The 19,188-nt window shown below is 49.0% G+C and overlaps 1 protein-coding gene across 4 annotated transcripts in view; it reads right to left on the bottom strand.

The window, feature by feature from the left end:
- LOC101475413 (nucleolar protein 4-like) overlaps positions 1 to 19,188 on the bottom strand; it is a 111,088-nt gene that overhangs the window by 39,473 nt on the left and 52,427 nt on the right. For 3 of the 4 annotated variants that reach the window (XM_076877932.1, XM_024806359.2, XM_076877933.1), the window contains one exon: positions 5,999 to 6,149. In XM_076877932.1, coding sequence (XP_076734047.1) covers positions 5,999 to 6,149 — 151 coding nt within the window. Of the gene's footprint in view, positions 1 to 5,696; positions 5,776 to 5,998; positions 6,150 to 19,188 lie in introns of those variants that run through there. The other variant, XM_076877934.1, reaches the window with a different exon arrangement.

Genomic DNA, 19,188 nt, shown 5'->3' with positions numbered 1-19,188 from the left:
GGGAACGGCGAATCTGCAGACAGGCCTTCCCCCGGAGTGGCCCGAGGTCAGGCGGATGTGAGACCGTCTCTATCGCTCGCCGAAGACGACAGAGAGCAGAACAACAACCGGTCGAGGTTTCCGGCTCCCGGGCTCAGCGTGATGTTCTCCGTCACATAAAAACCAGAAAAGATGGCCGTCAGCCGCATGCTGCCACGTGTTAGCAGCGCCTCCATGAAAGGCTGGAGCTCCGCCTTCTGTTAGTGACTTCACAGCAGCCATGTTATTGGTCACACGATGCCATTCAAAATGCTGGCAGCTACAGCCGCCCATGTCCCAATCCACCTGTCAGTCACAGAGGCCACGCCCCTGATGATGCAAACAGGCGAGTTGGTGGTTGGTTTCTCTGCCTCACACTGCTCAGAGCAGCTGATCCATCTCTGCTCCATCACAGAGTGATGAAGAGTCCTCTGAGCAGTGACTCTGACACATTTTCCATCAGCTTTCTCTTCTATTAGTGACGTCTGCATTTCCCAGAATCCTCTCATCAGTGACCCGAGAGCTGCTTTCAGCCTCAGAGTGAGCGCCACAATAATGGGCTGGGAAAATTGCAACGCCGCTGCAAACCCCATTAGGCCATTTCCACAAAACGCTCCACATCCCACAGTGCAACACACACACGCGCGCGCACACACACGCACACACCAGGCTGCAAGCCCACGCCGCTCTGAGAGCTCAGCAGGTTTAGTCAGACGCTTGTTTAAAGAGTGTCGAGTCTCTAGCAGAGCTCATTACAGGCAAGCAGGAGGCTGCAGCTAATTACTCACACGCACACACCTCTATACAAACATGTCAACAGGTTGTGCTCAGACACAGCAGGAGCTCATTCCAGCCTAACAAAGTGTGTGTATATATATATTATATGTTGTACATATATTTATTAGTTTCAGATGTAGCCGTTCTTGTATTTTGCACAACTCTGTTGCTTGTGAAGCTCGCACACAAGAATTTCACTCACATGTGCTGTACCAATGTACCTGCACATGTGATGCTACAATAAAAGTGATTTGATTTGAGATCTGTGTGTGTGTGTGTGTGTGTGTGTGTGTGTGTGTGTGTGTGTGTGTGTGTGTTTGGGGAGGAGCTAATATTAATTGCACAGCCTCTTAGCATGTTTTAGTTTCAAGGTGTGTGTATTAATAATTAAGCAGTGACTGTAGCCGGCACAGCAGACACACACACACTTACAACATTTCAAACTCTTCATCTTTATTGATTTCTTCTCCTTTTTGTGTTTTAGTTATTTTCACTGCGTTGAGGCGGGTCGCTCCTCCACGATGTCTCCAGCGCGTCTGCTCCCCGAGCTGAGCACCATCTGAGCTGTGCTACCGACCGGAGCCTGCTCCCTGCTTTGGCCCTGCGAGCGTCAGCCTGAATAACCTGCAGCAGCTCCGTGCCTGTGACGCAGAGCGCCACCACCCTGATGTTTGACCATTCACTGAAGGAAACTTCACAGAGTGCATTCTGGGTAGACCTCAGGCTTCTATCAGGAGTCTCAGAGTCTGCAGCTGATACCAGGATGGTTCCTGCTGTGGCAAAAGTGCCTTCTGAAGTTTCCTCCAGTGAATGATCGGAAACAGATCAAAGATGGAGCAAATCTGATCTGTCCATCGAGGCTCCTGCAGCGCTCCGATCGCCCTGCAGTTTATACAGGAAATGTCTCGATGCGCCGGCTCCACCAGGGGAGGAGGTACGCAGGATTTAATCTAATGCTCCTTCCTCTGCTCTGCCTCCAATTCATGCCTGACCTCCACCCTTCAATCCATCCTGCACCCTCATCCTCAGACTGCCTCCCCCAGCTTGATTGCAGGAGGGGGGTCAAAGTCATCCTGTCACTTGTTTCCACCGGCCTACTTTCCCGCTGCGCCACATCTGACCAGGCAGAGGGGAACGGATGTGTACACACACACACACACACGGAGGTGAACTCTGCTCCTCGTCACTCTTCATCCTGCCCGTCCTCCTCACAGCTCACCTGTCCCACTGTCCTACCTGTCCATCCTCCTCCCTGGACACAGCAAAGGCAGGCTCTCAGCATCGAGGACACCAACTAGGGAACATAACCACTAAAATAACCACAGCCAGACAAAAGGAAGAGGAGGTGAAATATTAGGAGCAAGTGCAGCACAGACGATATCGAGGCCCCTTAACTCCAGCAGTCCTCGTGTCAGTGAGCATCTGCATACTGAGGCCTAAATAACTGCTTTTCTAATCCGCTTTGTTACACAGGATAGCGTGAAAACGTCGCTTCCACTCGATTTTCTCCTCAGTCAGAGACACAAATGTCTTTGAGCGCTCGTCTCGCTCGTGCAGGACGCTGCACAGTCTGACAGGTACAACAGCTGGCAGGAAGGAGAAGCCGTCCCCTTACTGGGCACTGAAGTGTCGGAGTGTTTGATAATGATCGTAAAACAGAGCGACTCAGCCGTGGATCTGTCGTGGCAGTGAAAGCAGTTTGTTCATTCTGAGCTGTGTCTTCATGTTTCATGTTCCACTCTCAGGAGGATCAATAAGATCAGCTGCTCTTTGTTGCTGAAGAACAACATGAAGCTGTGCAGCACCTTCACAAACAAGGGAAACTTTACTGGAACATCTGTAACAGCAGCAGCTTCCACCTCAATGTATCATGTGATCACTATGTTGGCTCCTCAGGTTCATGCTCTCCCTTCCTCCTCCTGATGTCACTCTCATCATCCCTCCTGCCCCGTCTCCATTCCCCTCTCCACCCTCAGCTCGTCCCCTTTGGAGAGGATCTGTGATGTCAACTCCATCTCCTGACGAGCCCTCTTCATCCTCGTCCTCCAGCCAGGGGGCGGGTCAGCAGAGCAGAGGATCTGGTGTGGATGTGGCTTTGGGGGAGGGATGAAGAGGACGCTTAGCAGCCAGAAACGAGAGGCAGTTGAGGGGCCACTTATGAGGGGGACGCACTCCCCTCGGAGGCAGCGCGATGTGGAGAGGGCAGCAGCCTCTCAGAGAGCGCCGCAGATGACCGAGAGCTCAGGCCGTGGTCGTCTCCTCCAGCAGCAGCTGAATAAATTTACACAGACAGCCCGAGTCGAGGTTGACGCTGCTGCAGAGCTGCTCCGCCACCGGCTCTCATATCACAACTGTCAGATACAAACAGCTGGACGGAGCCCACGCTCTGGACCTCAGAGCACCACTGTCCTGACAGAGCCCGCAATCACCAACATGATTGATTCATACAACACACGACGAAGGACACGTTCTTTACACGCCTGCGTTCATGTTGGTTTCATCAGGACATCGTGCTGCTGCTTTCTTTAAACTCAGTCACCCACTAACCATGGCTGAGTCTAAGTAGTGAGAAATGGTACATAGTAGCTTATTTCAGACTCTTTGTTAATCTGATGCCTCTAACCTCCCGCTGAGATACCGCACGTGCTCGCTGGCTGCTTCGTGCAATCGTCTGTCGACGCTCGTTTTTCCTGAACCCGGCCGGCCTCGGCGGCAGGTGTCCAACCGTCAGTCTGGACCAATCGTGAAAGCTCTCCACCTCAGCCGTAAAGCCGAGGTGGCGCTCAGAAGCTTTTAAAGGTGATTTACTGGCTGCTCCTGAACACGGCGGGCGCTCCGTCTGCAGTGCAGAAACAAGCTGATGGCTCGCCGCTGAGGAAACGCCCACCTGATATTAACACGCCGAGTTGGATCAAGCGCAAGCTGTTTGGCTGCAGCTCCTCCATCTCCTCGCCGTCAGAGCAAAGAGCCGCTGCTGAGCGCCGACGCCGCTCGCAGTAACACGAGTTTAAAATAGTGGCGCTTTCACTTTAAAGAGCAGCTCCATGAGAGTGTAGAAGCAGCAGGAGACCGCCGCAGGGCGCCGGGGGCGGGGCCCGATAACAATTGCACAGCTCTCCTGATGGTAAACTGACAGGCAGCACACAGACGGGCCTCGCACTGATGTGAAAGACGATCAGGATTTCTTCATCTTTTAAAGAAGATGGCGATCGGAGCCCCCCCCGTCTGAGCGTGTTGGAGATTCCTGCTGTGCGTTAGAGGCCGGGGGGGCTTTCTGCCCGCTTCCCTCTTGGATCGGACTCTAGCAGGAAGCCACTTCACCCTCGCCGCTCCTCTGAGTGCGGTGGCATTTGGACGCCTACGCCGCTGCTCTGGCGTCTATGCGAGGTGCAGGCAGCACACTGACCTTTGAATAACAAGGCCCTGTACACTCCGCCACCCACTGAAGGCTCACAGCTCGCCGCCTCCAGCTGGCTCTCTCCCACAATGCAATGCTCTCCAAACAGTCCCAGCACCAGCACCACAAACACGGGCGAAACAGGGACTGTAGCGCTGATGATGCTTCCACCTGCGCGCCTCATTGGTTGGTGGATTTTATTTTATTATGACATCACGCATCAAACAATATGCTAACAGCTAACAGCTAACCTGAGCAGAACTCAGCGCGGCGGCGTCTCCAAGAAACAGCATGAAAAATGATCATCATCGTCCCTGCACGTTACAGCACCTCGTTAACCTTTCTAATAAGGACAGCAGACACCGACTTCCTGTCCAGGCCCCTGACTTCCTGTCTGATCAAATACACACTGCATGATAATGAGGGAGCCCACAGGGACAATATACTACTGTTGTATATACCACAGAGCAGAGGTGTCAAATATAAGGCCCGGGGACCATTATCGGCCTGGCAAAGAATCCATTCTGGCCCCGTCTTTAAAGTGAAGAAGAGAATAAATTTAGACGGTAAAATAATGACCTCCAATCCACGCCACACCCAATAATCATGGACGGGGTAAATAGATACAGAAATAGATGCACAGTAAAGCAGAAATCGGTCCACTAAAGATCAAAGTGTGTTAGAGCGCAAACATCTCAGTTTACACAAAGTTACGTTTATTGTGATGGTTACTGTTTGGAAAAAGCCACGATTAAGTGTTTAATCACAAACATGTTTCCTCCTCCTGCAGCAAAGAGGCCAGACTGATGAAGATCAGCCACCCTCCTCACATCAGACTCAGGGTTCAGTGCTGTGTATTGATGAGCGGCGCGCACACACACACACACACACACACACGCACACGCACACACACACACACACACACACACACACACACACACACACACACTTGCAGGTAATTGCTGTATTCTTGCAGCATTAGGAGACGAGTGTCTTCAAAGTGAGCGCTCCTCACAGCAGGAGGACCTATTAAAGGAGTAACGTGAAAGAGGAGGACAGGTGAAGGTGCGACACAGACAAACTCTTCGAGGATGTTTCAGCCACATCACTCCCAGAGTACCTGCGAGACACCAGGCTGCTCCGTCACACTGAGGATGAAGCTTCCACGTTGTTTCTAATGAATAAAGTTCCAGTTTGGTTTAAGGTCTCTGCTGAAGTCTGAGGACGCGAGCGTGTTAGCTTAGCATGGCCGGAACAAAAAGCTGAATGTTGCCGACTTCCACCTGAAGTTTCTACACGTCCTCGTCTTCAGCAGCTCTCAAAACTACACAATCATCTTCAGGTGGAAGAAGGCGTTATTTGGTCTTTCAGGTGGGCGTAGCTCAAAGTGATGTCACAACAACTGCACAGGTGTGAGAGGATCATGTGACTGCTGCACTGGCTTCAAACACACCAATCATAGCAAGCCTCTAAAACATCCTGTTACCTCGTTAGGACGGCCCACCTGTGGAAGGCTTCCTGTTTCCTATCACTTTATTCAGCAGCAGACGGCGCCGGCGCGCCGCCATCACACGAGGTGACGCAGGAGAAGCTTCAGCGAGATGTTTCAGCGCAGCACATTATCTGGTGTGACCTCCTGAACCCGCTGCAGGGATTAACAGCAGTGAACACAACAGGAGCTTTTCTCTCTGATCACCATCTGCTCTGTCCACACATGCATGTTTCAGATAATCCGCACGCCTTCAAAGGAAACCTACACATCATCTCCACAAACGCAGCGCCCGGCGGGCGTGACGCCGCTCTTACCGTCGTCCTCTTTGCTGTGGGCGTTCTGCGGACTGTGGCGCATCCTCTCTCCGTGGCTCGATGGGCTCAGGTCTGACGCTGCTCCCAGATCGGCTGCTAGCCACGTGGGCTCGCTCATCTCGGCCTCCTCGCTGCTCACTGAACTGTCATCCTGAGAAACACAGACACAGCACGGTCACACATCCAGCCTCAGCCAATCGCGTTCGCAAACCAAGCACAGCTACATGTAGTGATGCGTGCCCCGCTGCAAACGAGGCTTTGGTGTAAAGTACTGCTGACATTTACAGAGACGGGAATATTTAAGAATACACAGGAAATCAGCAGCATCAGCGGCGCCGATGCATCGGTGCATCAGCCTGACGAGAAAAACACACTGAAGCTACAAAAAATAAACATCTGGAATAATAAAATCTGAAGTAATCCAACTGTGGGAACGACCAAAATCGAAAGAAGCAAAAACTAAACTTCTACCTAGGACTCGGCGATATGACCCCAAATTCATATCTCGATATTCTTTAGCTGGATGGCGATATATACGATATACATCTCGATATTTTTTTAAGCCATAAAGAACAAACAGAGAGTTCTTAGTCAAAGCTGCGTCCCAGATGTCACACGGGCACTTTTATTAACATACAGATGCAAATGAAAAAATTACTCAAAAATAAATTATGAGCATTTATTAAATAATAATGCTCCATAAATAAAAGAAAACAATGTTGTTTTTGTGCATAACAAAGAGCTCACAACTGCAGTCAAAATGTAAACTAACAGACGCTGAGCGTAATAACAAAGATTTCACAGCAGCTCTGTTCACAACTTCTACTGCGCGACCGACAGCCTGGAGTTTGAAATCCTCTTCTAATCCTAATCTAACGTGTCTCTTACAGGTGCCATTTATGGTCCTTATACACACACAGTACAGTTATATTACGTTGAAGCACAGTATGTATCACTCCGCGAGGCTCCTCGGTAGCTGTAATGCTCCGACAATCCATCAAGCGGTGCAGCTCCATCGCTTACCAAAGTCGTACTAAAACATTTTTTGACAGATTGCTGAGCGCCGTGTACCACCTAAAATCGGTTCATGGTCTGGGTCTGGGCTGCATGGCGTTAGTGTGGTTGGCTCGTTAGCGTGATTAGCTCGTTAGCGCGGTTAGCTCGTTAACACGTTGATGCCGTCCAGCCCCACGCACGGGCCGATGCGCAGTAACTTGTTAACGGAGATTTGCCGTGTCCATCTTGTCGCTGCCTGCAGGTGAAGCGATGGGGAAGGAGGGGGAGTTGTGTTCGGTGAAGGAGAGGCGAGGCCGAGTAACGTTGCGTAAAGACAAAAGTGGACGAAAGAGAGGCAAACTTGTGGTTCCACAACTCTAATTATAACGTAACATAGACTATATCGATATAAAGGATATTGTCACATCTTATATCTCGTATAAAATTATATTGATACTTTTTAAAAACTCGATATATCGCCCAGCCCTAATTCTACCCGTGTGTTCTGGCTCTCTCCCAAAGCAGCTTTGCATGAGTCACAGTTTGAAATAATCCTTCTTTAACTCACACTGAGCCCCCCTGCAGCTGCTCACTTCATCCTCTGTCTGAAACAAGCTGATTTAGCTCCTCCTCCTCCAAGAAAACTTTCTCCCCATTGGCTGCCCCTCACAAAGCGAGTTTATGCGAGCATCCAGCCCTGAGGCAGGTGATCCATGACGGGAGATCAGGAGGAGTTTAAGTTAAAGTGTTGCTTTAAGAAGAACTGTTCCATAAAGTTTGTCTGCAAACTTAAAGCAGACGATTGGTTCAAGCTTCATGACGAACGAGCTCTGAGTAAATGACACGCGTCACTTTGTGTTTCCCTTTTACTTTAAATTGACACATCATCAGAGAAACTGAATCTGAGATCCAGGAACAAGCAGGCAGGTTTCGGTCCATCTCCACATCAACAAATATTCTTGGCGTCTTCTGTAACGGATGAAAGATGGAAATAGACGAGGATCACACACGTTCCCTCTCAGCCGACGATGCATCGCTAGTGACACAAACCAATCTAAAGATTTATTAGAGAAAAACAAGAAACAGCCCCCAAGCAGGACGTGTGTCACGAGTCACGTCTGTGATCTCCACAAGCACACACACCTCGCCAATGAGCTGCTCCGCCTCCCTGCTGATAACCCACAGCACTCTGCATGCCTGTTTAAAGTCACCTGGATGAATCAAACTGTGTTTACCTGCCGTTTGAAACCGTTTTTAATCTCTTTATTTGCCTCTTTGTCGATGTGGGCATCCGTGGGATCCACCATGACGCCCGCTCCCGCGGTTTAACCCAAACATCAGAGCAAACAGCGAGCAGGAGGCGAGAGCGAGACGCCAAATCAAACAACACGAGCAGCACCTGCAGGCCTCGCCAGCAGCACCAGCGGCATGCCGACGTTTCTCTGAGCTGTTTTTCCTCCACCTCAAATACTCAAATACTCCTCGGCTCAGGCGGAGAACGCTGGGAAACACAGCAGATCTCATTAAACTATTATTAATATTACAATCCTGCTTATTCTGGTTTTTTAAAATGGTCACAGACCGTGTCTTTGGACATCAAGCCTTTAAGACCTACCAAAGTCCGCCAGAGCTTATCTTTGTATTTTTACAGGCTGTAGTGCCGTTTTTCAGAGCATTTCAAGTTGCTATACATCAATACAACCATTACATCCCAGATGTTAATAATATGTCTGCATTAGGTCCATAGTAACTCCGTAAATTGCAAAAAAGCGGAATAAACTTCTAAAAACATCAGCATATCTCTGTAGGAAAACACTAAATTTCCCGTGAAAATGACGTCACTTCCGGTTTCGGGCAGGTAACGGCGGACGTGCGATAGTTCGCGCTGACGTCTGTTCCAATGTAGGAAGTGTTACGAACAGCTGATCAGATCAGCAAACATGTTTCTGGAATATTATGTTTTTGTTGCTGCAAGTGCTTTTTATGCAGTTTTTGCAAAGCTACATGTGGAAGGAAACCGTGACCGAGGACAAGCTGATGGCATCAGATGTAAGTACAACTCCTCCGGTTTCATATGCAAAAATTATTGCGCTAGCTCACGTGGTTGCAGAGCTGCCGGGATTTAAAAATACTTAGAGCGCGCCCGCTCCGACCTGTCATAAAGGGTTAAAGTGATGTTGTTTAAAATTGGTCTCCACTCGACTTTTCCCACAAAAAACAACAGTCACAGATCAAAATAATCCTTCTTTATCTTATCCTTGGGCTTGGCGCAGACCCTCAGCTCCTCCTCCCCCCCTTCACCCATGACCACGAGCTGTGGGGCTGAGAGGATGAGATCGCGTATACGAGGAGCACAAACGAGCTTCCTCTGAGAGCGTCCGGGTCGGCCTTCAAGCTCGGCCGCTCAGGAGGAGCTCACCCACACTGAAGGGAGGCAGCTGAGATGTTTCCACGCTGATAGCTCCCAGGTGAGGTGTTTCTGGGAGGTTCTTGGAAGGAGACCAGAAGCAGAGCCAGGGGCTGCTTCCAGAAGAGCTGGAGGATGGAGACTCCTGCCCTAACGTGCTGTTAGACAGCGGACAGGTGGAAGCGTGAGCTGCCAGGTTATGACCACCTCGCTGGGTGGTGACGCTGAGGCGTTTCTACCCACGCTTACAAATGCTTTCACGCTCCGAGCCCGACATGAAAGTCAGATTTATTGGGATCCAAACAGCGAGCGTGTGCCCACACAGTGCCACGCTATGTGAGGCGGTTCGAGTCTCGTTATATTTTAATGAGATGATTATTAGCTTTGCCTGTCAGCAGCGAAGCTACTCCTGACTGTGTCCCAGCCATCAAACACACGTGCAAAGCTGGAATCAGCATCCCGGCGTTTTCCATAATTAGATCTCAGGCACTACGACCGCCTTTGCTTGTTACGGACATATTCAAGGAGACGACAGACAACGAGCCAAGAAGGTTGATGTTCTACAAACTGAGGCGAGGAGCAGAGACCTCAGAAACATCGCAGTGACATCAAAACTCGGAGCAGGAACGCGATGCATAAAATGTTGAGCTAATAACGAGACAGCAGAACACGAATGACGTAAAGCCAACAACACAGATGCAAACGCACAAACACACGGGTTATTCCTGCGTGCTGCTAAAACATAGATGCATTCATATAAATGTAGTTCTGTCTCTGCATTGATTCACGTGACGCGGTTAGCATTGACTGCTCTAAAGTGTTCCCACAGAAGGCAGGTCGAGGTGCAGGCAGAGTTTAAACTGAGATGTTTAGATCTAAGGAATCAATCTCAGCTGCTTCGCACAGAAAATGAAAAAGCTTTCACGCACTCAGGATGAATGAAGCAAAAAGGGCTTCAATAAATATTAGTGGGCTTGTATTTAATATTCACCTGAGTGGAAATGAAACTTTAAGAGGTCACGGTGCTCTCCTCACTCACAGAGCCGCTGTTGATAAGATGATGAGGGCCAAGAAGCAGCGGTGAGCGTGTATCTGGGCTTTTGGAGCTAAATCAGAGCATTAGAGGAAATAAAGCTGATGCACTTTGTGCTGCGGCTGCATAATGAAATAAAACGGTGAAACACTGCAGGGGAATCCAGGGTTTCCATTTAAAGATGCAGTCTGTGCGACCGCTGCAGCTCCTGCATGAGTCTGTGTGGCAGCACCGACCCACATCTGTCTGTTAACGACAGCTCTCGGAGGAGGAGTTTCCCCGGGCTCGTCGTGCTGGATTAGCATCCTCACCGCAGACGCCATGACTGCACACGCTCACTGGAAGCAGCCCAGCTACACAGGGGGAAGTCCCTGCACGCCACTGACACACATACAAGAAGGCTCGCTCTGCTGATGTCACTGAGCTCTCAGGTGACTGACAGTTCAGCTCCTCCCACAGGACCTTTATACACGTCCAGCTTTCCTCAGGATCTGGGCGATGTGCACAGACAGGAAGTTGTGTCTCTGACTCTCTGTGTGTCATCAAGCAGCAAAAGAATGAAGCCAGTATAAAAGCACCCAAACCTACAGTTCCTCTGACAGCCAGCAGAGGCAGCACTGAGTCAGTCCCATGTTCAATGTTTACAGTACAAACTGTTTCTATAGATCATTTCCTGCCTTCACCTGTACGAGAGCAGAATGCTAACATAACTCACCTGCTGACAAGATAAGGGGCGTGGCCCCCTGTGGTGACACAGGTAGCTGCTAGGCTAAGCTGGACCTGTGGACCGCGTTTGTGCTGTTGAAGCTTTTTGGAGCATTTTAATTAAAGATGGAACAATCACAGTGCGGCGTCTTTGAAAGGTTAAAGGTCGCTCCAGATTTCTCCTCCCGTCAGCAAATCCAACAAAATCATGGAAGTAAAAATCCGTGTCCTGTGTGAGGGCTACAACTCCTGCCTTTGGCTGAAGGTTGTGATCCTGCATCTATGACGTCAGCAGCCTAACGCTAACGTGGATTTGTGTAGTTTTTGTTGTTGTTGCTCACACTGGAAATCACTATTAACAGTACAAGTTTGTATCTAACTCGAACTGCTTCTTCTCCTTGTGTGTGTGTTGTTTATTAATGTTCTCAGTAATGAGACGTCCTCATTTCCATACAAATGAACTCGAGCGCTCCTGCCTGATAGATACACTGAAACAGGGTTTGGAGCCATCGCACAAACTCAATAACACACTTTAACCTCTGTGTCCATGCTCAGACCGACATCTGCCTTTCCTTCTGTCTGCTTTTTAACAAATCTGTCATATTTACTATGTTAACATTAAACAGATCAGACGTTTATGATCCGAGTGCCTCAATGCTAACGTCACCACCCACTGGCTCCCAGCAAAACACCGACTCACACACAGTCCAACACTCCACACAAGCTAACAGCTAAAGAGGCTTTACACAGGGTTGAGACAGAGAGCACAGTACAGTTAGCCAGCTAGCTGCCAAGTTAGGCAGGTAGCAATTTGTCTACATTAGCATAGAAGCTAGCTAAAATTAGCCACTGGAGACCTGACTCACGGAGGGCCACTCCATTCACTGTTATAAGCTAATTTTAGCTAATAGCAGCAAGCACTGTAGCACTGTTTTCTTACACAGATAAAAGACACTAAAGTCAAATTTGGTCAAAGACTTTTTTCCACCACATCATATCACTTCATTTCATATGCTAGCCTTAGCCTGCTCATTAACGCTACAGCAGGTAAGCTAACACAAGTAGCTAACTTTAGCTGTTTGACCCGCAAGAATAACTGCGTCAGTCTCATTAAGACCTTCAAATTATAGAGAATTGATGGTTTTCAGGATCAGATCCGACCCTTAACTCTCTGTTTTAGGGCTAGCTGGTTAATGACCAACATGGATGAGCTACAAACCATCCCACACAGAATAAAGTAATCCAATGATTCTCCATCACTACGAGAGACGTTGAACAAAAAATGTTCAGAAAAACCAAACTGAGCCCAGACTCAACATGGCGATGATGACGAGGAGGACTGAAGATTATGAGAGGTGTAAAACAGTATAGTGCACCTCAGATGAATAATTAACAGCCTCCTTCCTCTATTGTCTATTTTTAACAGGAAAGGAGAAGAGTGAGAGAAGCAGCGAGAACCTTAACTTCCACCAAAGAACAACGGAGGCGGCTTAGAGAAACTGAGGAAGAGGAGGAGGAAGCATGATTGCTCCACAGCAGTCAAGCACACCTGTGGTTTAAAGTAAGGATGCAAACTAAAAACTGACCAACACGTCCCATCAGAAACACCTCCGTGGGTCGTTACAGATGGCAGGAAACGAGAGATTAACTCCGAGTAACGGAAGACGAAGAGGAGGAGAAAGTGGAGAGGAAGGAGGTGAGCTTTGGAGAACGAATTGGACAGAGGAGATTAAAATGAGACGTTTCGGAGACGAGAGCAGCTGAAGCTGTGAAGGATGTGAGGATGAGGAGGGTGAGAGGAGCATGTGAAGGTTTGAAAGAAGAGGGAGCAGTGGGTGGTGAGGAGGAGCAAATGAGGAAGATGTGGTGTAAATCGTTCTTTCTGAGGCTCCGGGTTTCTCGACCCACAGCCCTTCCTTGTCCCTGCAGAGATCAGTTAGTGGAAAATAAATTACTGCATCCTGAAATATTTCCTCCTGTAAACCAAGCCGAGCGTCCAGCTGTCGCCCAGCAACCGCGCTGCTTCTCATCTGTTTCTGTCCCTGTGCTTGTCCCAACAATGCTAACCACGTCTTTGTGTCTGCACGAAGGGAACAGTGACGGCAGCACACGACACGACCTCTGCAGAGCGCAGCAGGTCAGCCAGTCAGCCTCGATTTTACACCAAACCAGCATCTAAGACCCATTTGAAACACATTCTTCACTCTTCCCATATCCTGAAGCTGAGAGGCCTTCTTCTTCATCGTTAGCGCTGCCACAGCAACCATCAGGATGTTCTGCTGTTCGTGGAAAAAGCAGGAAACTGCTGAGACTTTGTTGACAGCTGACCTGTCACCTGTTCAGGTCACCTGCTGCACTTTGTGTTCGTGCTGATGGTTTCAGGTTTGACGGTTAGACCAACGTTAGCCTGAGTATGGAGAAGGCCCTGTAACAGCGTCTCTTCCTGTTCTTCTTCTTCTGTGGTATTTGTGACTACTTGAATTGACTTTATTATTGACTTCTCTGTTTGTTCCAGCATTACAGACCAACAAATGATCTCACTATTCCCATTCCTCCACCTCAGAGGAAGCAAACATTCCTCACACTCCTCGGTAACGGGACTGCAGGTGTCTGAACTACAACTTCCAGAAGAAAAACTACAAAATCTCACTTGACCGCCACGATGTTCCAGCAGGTGACGTGATGGAGCCCGTGTTATAAACTGGATCTCTGTGTTTCCCTTCAGGGTCCTGAGTCTCTTTTGTCCACTTCCTCCCTGAACTCTGGAAACCATCACTGACAGCAGCCTGCTTCACTGTGGGAGTAAAATTAGAAACCAGAGCTGCACCAGCCACACATTACTGTGTGTGTGTAGAAGTGCTCAGATGGCTGGTTTTCGTGTGTGTGTTTCCAGAGCAGAGCAGCCGGATCTGCTCCGAAGCCTTTGCTAAGCTAATCGAGTTAGCCACCGGACAAACGGAAGAAAAGGCCTCGTCCTGTCGGAGCTCATCTCCTCTGTTCCCAGCACATCCCTGCTTTCAGGAATCTCTGTCTTCCCAAACATTTGGCCCTTTCAGACAGACATGAAGACGGATGCAGGTTTTATTTAGAAACCTAACGAGAATCAGCACAGATGTTTGTTACTGCCACACTCTCTGGCTGTGCTCAGGTTTCATGTACCAAATGATCATTAGCCAGTCAGCAACAAACAGCAGAAAGAGAGCGCAGAACGACGATGTAAGTTACATTTATATTACATATAAATAAGTAATTGTAGTTTATGATGATTGTAGGTGGAAAAACTGCAAGGTTTGGATGTGACGATCTGATTGGACAGTTAAGGTTAAAGACGACGGCTGGTCTGGGGTCAGGGTTAGGGTGCTGCTGCACCAGGAGAGCACCAAGCTGTTCCAAAAACACCACTATGTGCATTAAAGGTGTTTAAACAGAAGTGTTGTAGCTCCAGCTCCACCGGATAATGACTGTGCTGTGGCCATGATGACCTCATCAAACGCCTCGCCGCTCACTTGCCGAGGACACGTAGAGAAGACGTACTCGTAACCTGACCCTCCACGTTAGACCTGACGGTCTTTCACCTGGATGTCACCTGCGGCAGGAACCTCTTGACAGGCGGAGCTGCTGAAGCCGGCTGCCAGCATCCATCACCCACTCACACCCAACGGCCGAGCGTACGGGGAACAGCAGGGCGCATCGTAAATCGGCCGCCGTGGGAATGTTTATACTACAGTTCAACAATCGAATAATAAACCTGGTGATTTCATAAAGGCTCGTTTCATTAACTGACATTAACCTGAGACTGTAAACTGAGCTTAGACAAACACCTGATTATCCTAAATTAGAGATTAATGTCTCAGTGTGTACTCTGACAAACTGATAAGGTCTGTGGAGGCCCTGAGGCACACGCGTGTCTCATCAGTCACACGGTTCCTGAGCAGCAGCCGCCGCCAAACGTGTCCGGCTCACTTCATACAGCACGTTTCACGGTTAAGGAAACAGAAGGAGCTTCCTGCATCACAGACGGTGTTCATCCGACACAGGCTCACTGACAGCCAACCACAAAACAAAGAAATCGGAGCGACCAGAGAGCAGGGTGCACAGTGGGTGTGGCCACCTGAACTACCAATGGGAGTGAAGGTTACCTGACCCGTGATACAGGAGTAAACAAAGGATTAAACATGTGGTGACGCTGTGCCTATGATTACTCTGCTGTTAATCAGTCACACTTTTCACTGATTGGCTGTAAACAGAAGGTTTGAACAGCAGGTGGGCGTGGCTTCTGTCCCTGACTCGGTAAATCTGCTTTTATTAACCAATCAAAGCAGTTTGTTACTACGAGCTACATTCACAGGCACAAGCCGACCTGATCAGGTCTATGTGACATCACAGAGATCCACGAGCTGAAAAAACGGATAATCTGAGTGTTGAGGGACTCACACCGTCCGTGTTAACACGAACACACTCCACTGCAACAGACACGTGACAAGAACATGTGGATAACAAGTGCACATCTGTTTTTAATGAAAACTGAATCATTCAAATGTTCCCCACACATTTGCGGCGCCGTGCTCCTGTTAAGGATCCACGCCTGCCCCGAGGCCTGACACAGGCGGCTCAAACACACTTAATTAAAAGAAGCATGTCTTCAGATGGAGGACTTGAGCTTATTAATTCAGGTAGTGGGCAGCTTATGTAACACAAAGTCAGGACGATAAGCCGTCCGTCTGGCTGCGCCAACATCGCGAGGGGGCAGCCGTCAAAGTTCCCTGAACCGTCTTTCATGGAGCTTCACTATGAGGAAGACAGAGAACAGGAGCGTTTGTGATGAAGCGGCGGATCGTTTCCTGTCTGACGCTGGAAACACAGACAGGAAGTGATGGAGAATCATTGGATTACTGTGAGCCGCTGACCCGGCTCATGACCCGAGGGGACCAGGGTCACTTTAAGAAACCACACCTACCTGAGAGCCAATCACCAAACATCCTTCATCTTTTTATTATTCATGTGGATGAAAACGTCTCTCGTACTGAATTCATTTCAGTCGTTTCGTAACATCAAGGAAAAAAAGTTTGTTCTCCAAATAAAATAATTGCTTTGCATGTAATCAGATTACATAATTAAACAGTATCATCCCTGGATGCTCTCAAACAATTGCAGTAAGAAACCGTTATCCTTAACCTCGAAGGAGAGGTCAGAAGTCAAATGGCTTCTTGTCAGTTTTCCACCAGTAAATGACGATGTTGACCTCGGTGGATGGAAGTTCGATCGGGATCGGGTCGTGAAGAGCTCCGCCTCACCTCGGCTGCTGAGCTCTGGACCGTGCAAGAAGGCGGAGCTTCGGGTTTGGTGCACAGTGAGATTCTAGGATTTTGATTGGATGTTACTGGGCATGCCCTCGTCCAAACTTCTGGAAGCAAAATGTGTGGATGTGGAGTCGAAACAGTTCTAAAGCTACTGTGATGATTATTAACGATGTTAAATCTGTCAAACACAAAAAGAGCTGCTGCACATTTTATTTTGAAAGGAGACACGGCTTGTTCCTGTCAGTGCACATCATGTTTGGTACACAAACTGCGCCTCTCTCCTGGCGGAGCGGCCGACATGAATTTCATTAAGAAAATCAATTAAGGTGGACGTCTCTCGCCTCACACGGAGGGGCGGAGGAGGGCGGTGCGCCTCGTTCTTTGTTCTCTTTGTTTTAGAGGCCGCGGTGCTGCAGAGCCGGACCTTCAAGCCCCCCATGTGTCTCCCCCTATTGCTGCCTCCCTCCCCCCATCCCTTTACCCATCTCCTCCTGCTGCCCCATCCTGCCAGCTCCTCCTCCATCAACTCTCCATTACCACCTCCCCCACCTCCACAGATTTCACGTTTTCATCCTGCCCCCACCTCCTCCCCCTCACTGTCATGTCTGTGGTTTCCACAGAAACTGATGTCTGTTCTAATGATGCTGATTTGATAAAATTCTGATTCCATAAATTTAAGAAACGAGCCTGAAACTACTGGTCATCATCTACTCCCTTCATCATCCATCACCACCACCACTACAGGGATCTTCACTCTGCAGCTCGTGCTGACATTTTACTTTATGAGCATGTGTTGGTGAACCGAGTGGTTACACCACCACCTCAGTTTGGTTTTTAACGTTACTGTTCATTAACAGAAACATCGAAACGTGCTGAACTTTTAAACACGTGCCAGTTTATCTACGAGTGATGGAGCAGCTGTATTTTCCCTGGTTGTCTCCTCCAGCGTGAACAGGAAGTGGCTCACTGTGGGCGAGGACAAAGAAAGAGCGTGTCTGTTGTAACACCAGAAGCTTTGATTTTAGTCTTACTTCCTCATCGTTGTGAAATATACAAAATATTCCACATCTACTAACCAGATATTTGCTCAGAAGTTGATTGCTGGAGTCACCAGTTTGTCTAGATTTGGGTTTTAATGATGTGAACATGCTGTAATCCATTTCTGACACAAAGGAAAAAAATAGAATCATTTAAAAACAAATCCTTTCATTTAGTAGCTACAACCGCTCCACTCTGGACACGGCAGATTCAACTGTCCTCATCAATCCCAACGGATGGGTGGATGATAGATGGATCTATGGGTGGAGGATTGGATTGATGGACGGATGAGCGGATGGACCACGACGGTCATGACGAAAACACGCAGCTTCAGACGCCACGACCCAGCAGGTGACGTCATGATGGCCGCGTCCTTCAGGAGGGACGTCTCAGCTTTGGCAGAGGTGTGCATGTGCCCAGCAGAGAACCGTAACACATTAAACCCGTCGGTTTTAGTCAGAACAGCAGGAGAACATCCCGCCTGCAGCAGGATAAATGAAACCCACTCAGACACAAAGAGCTCGGCTCCGTTTGTGTGCTGAAAGCTGCTTTCAGTGAGTCATCGTCTCGATTGAGCGGTCGCGGTGAAAATCAGTGCACTGAAGAGGCCGCGGTGCCGAAGGTGCACGGCAGCGTCACCGTAATCACCGCAGACATCTCACCGCCTCCTGGGACCGAGCAAAGGATGCAACGCCTAACCACCGAAGAGGAGCATACAGGAAGTGACGGGAGCCACGTTTAAACGTCGGCTGGACGGACACGTGGCGGAAAAACCGACCGATGCTCAGCATCCAGTCCAGCAGCATCCCAAGATCGATGACGGCCGGAGGGAAGAGGATCACCTCTGAACAGAGGGAGAGGGGAAGATACTGATAAGAAGCAACACACACACGCACACAAGCAGGGTGCAGGCCGGCTGCTCCACTGCAGAATATTGATCGCTCAGAAAACCAGCCTTGAGGAGGAGGTGTGTGTGTGTGTGTGTGTGTGTGTGTGTGTGTGTGTGTGTGTGTGTGTGTGTGTGTGTGTGTGTGTGTGTTCATGAACATGTACACACTGTAATGAAGCAGAGGTAGCACAGAGGCAGTGCATGTCTGTCTGCTTCCTGTCTGTCAGCTTATAAAACCCTCACACACGCCGGGATAATCGATGAGCAGCTGCTGACCTTTGCTGAGTTCGGGAGGATGACCCCGGTGATGGTTTCAGTCTGCCGTTATTCTACTGAGCCGAAGGTAAAAAACTAGCCATGAAAACTCGCTCCAGCTTCTCAGATAAAAACATGAAGTAGACGTCAGATAAGGAGTCATATTGTGTAGTTACATCAAAGGTGCTGAAGGACTGGAGTTGCTGACAGTGGAGCTCGTCACAGACACAAGGAAACGACCTGAAGCAGAACCACATGAAAGCATCAGCCACACCTCTCCGGTGCAAAAGCTCCTCTGTCGAACCTCACAATGAAGAAAAGGAGGCCGCCACGTTGTTGTCACGACAACAACACCTATGAAGCCTCAAAGTGAAAGCAGCTACAAAAAGAAGGTCATCAGTTCCCTGGAACAACTTAAGAAGGATTCTGACACTCTCCGCCCTACATACCACCGCCTGTACCCAGGGGGCGCTATACCCTCTATATACTCCACAAAGAAGGAGCCCCACTCAGACCCACTGTTAGCAGTACAAAGTCAGCCACCTACAACATTTCAAAACACCACCA

Source organism: Maylandia zebra, linkage group LG20 (assembly GCF_041146795.1).
Source record: "Maylandia zebra isolate NMK-2024a linkage group LG20, Mzebra_GT3a, whole genome shotgun sequence".
Taxonomy (NCBI): domain Eukaryota; kingdom Metazoa; phylum Chordata; class Actinopteri; order Cichliformes; family Cichlidae; genus Maylandia; species Maylandia zebra.
The sequence above is the reverse complement of the archived record's forward strand: the minus strand, read 5'-3'. Positions and strand labels throughout refer to the sequence as shown.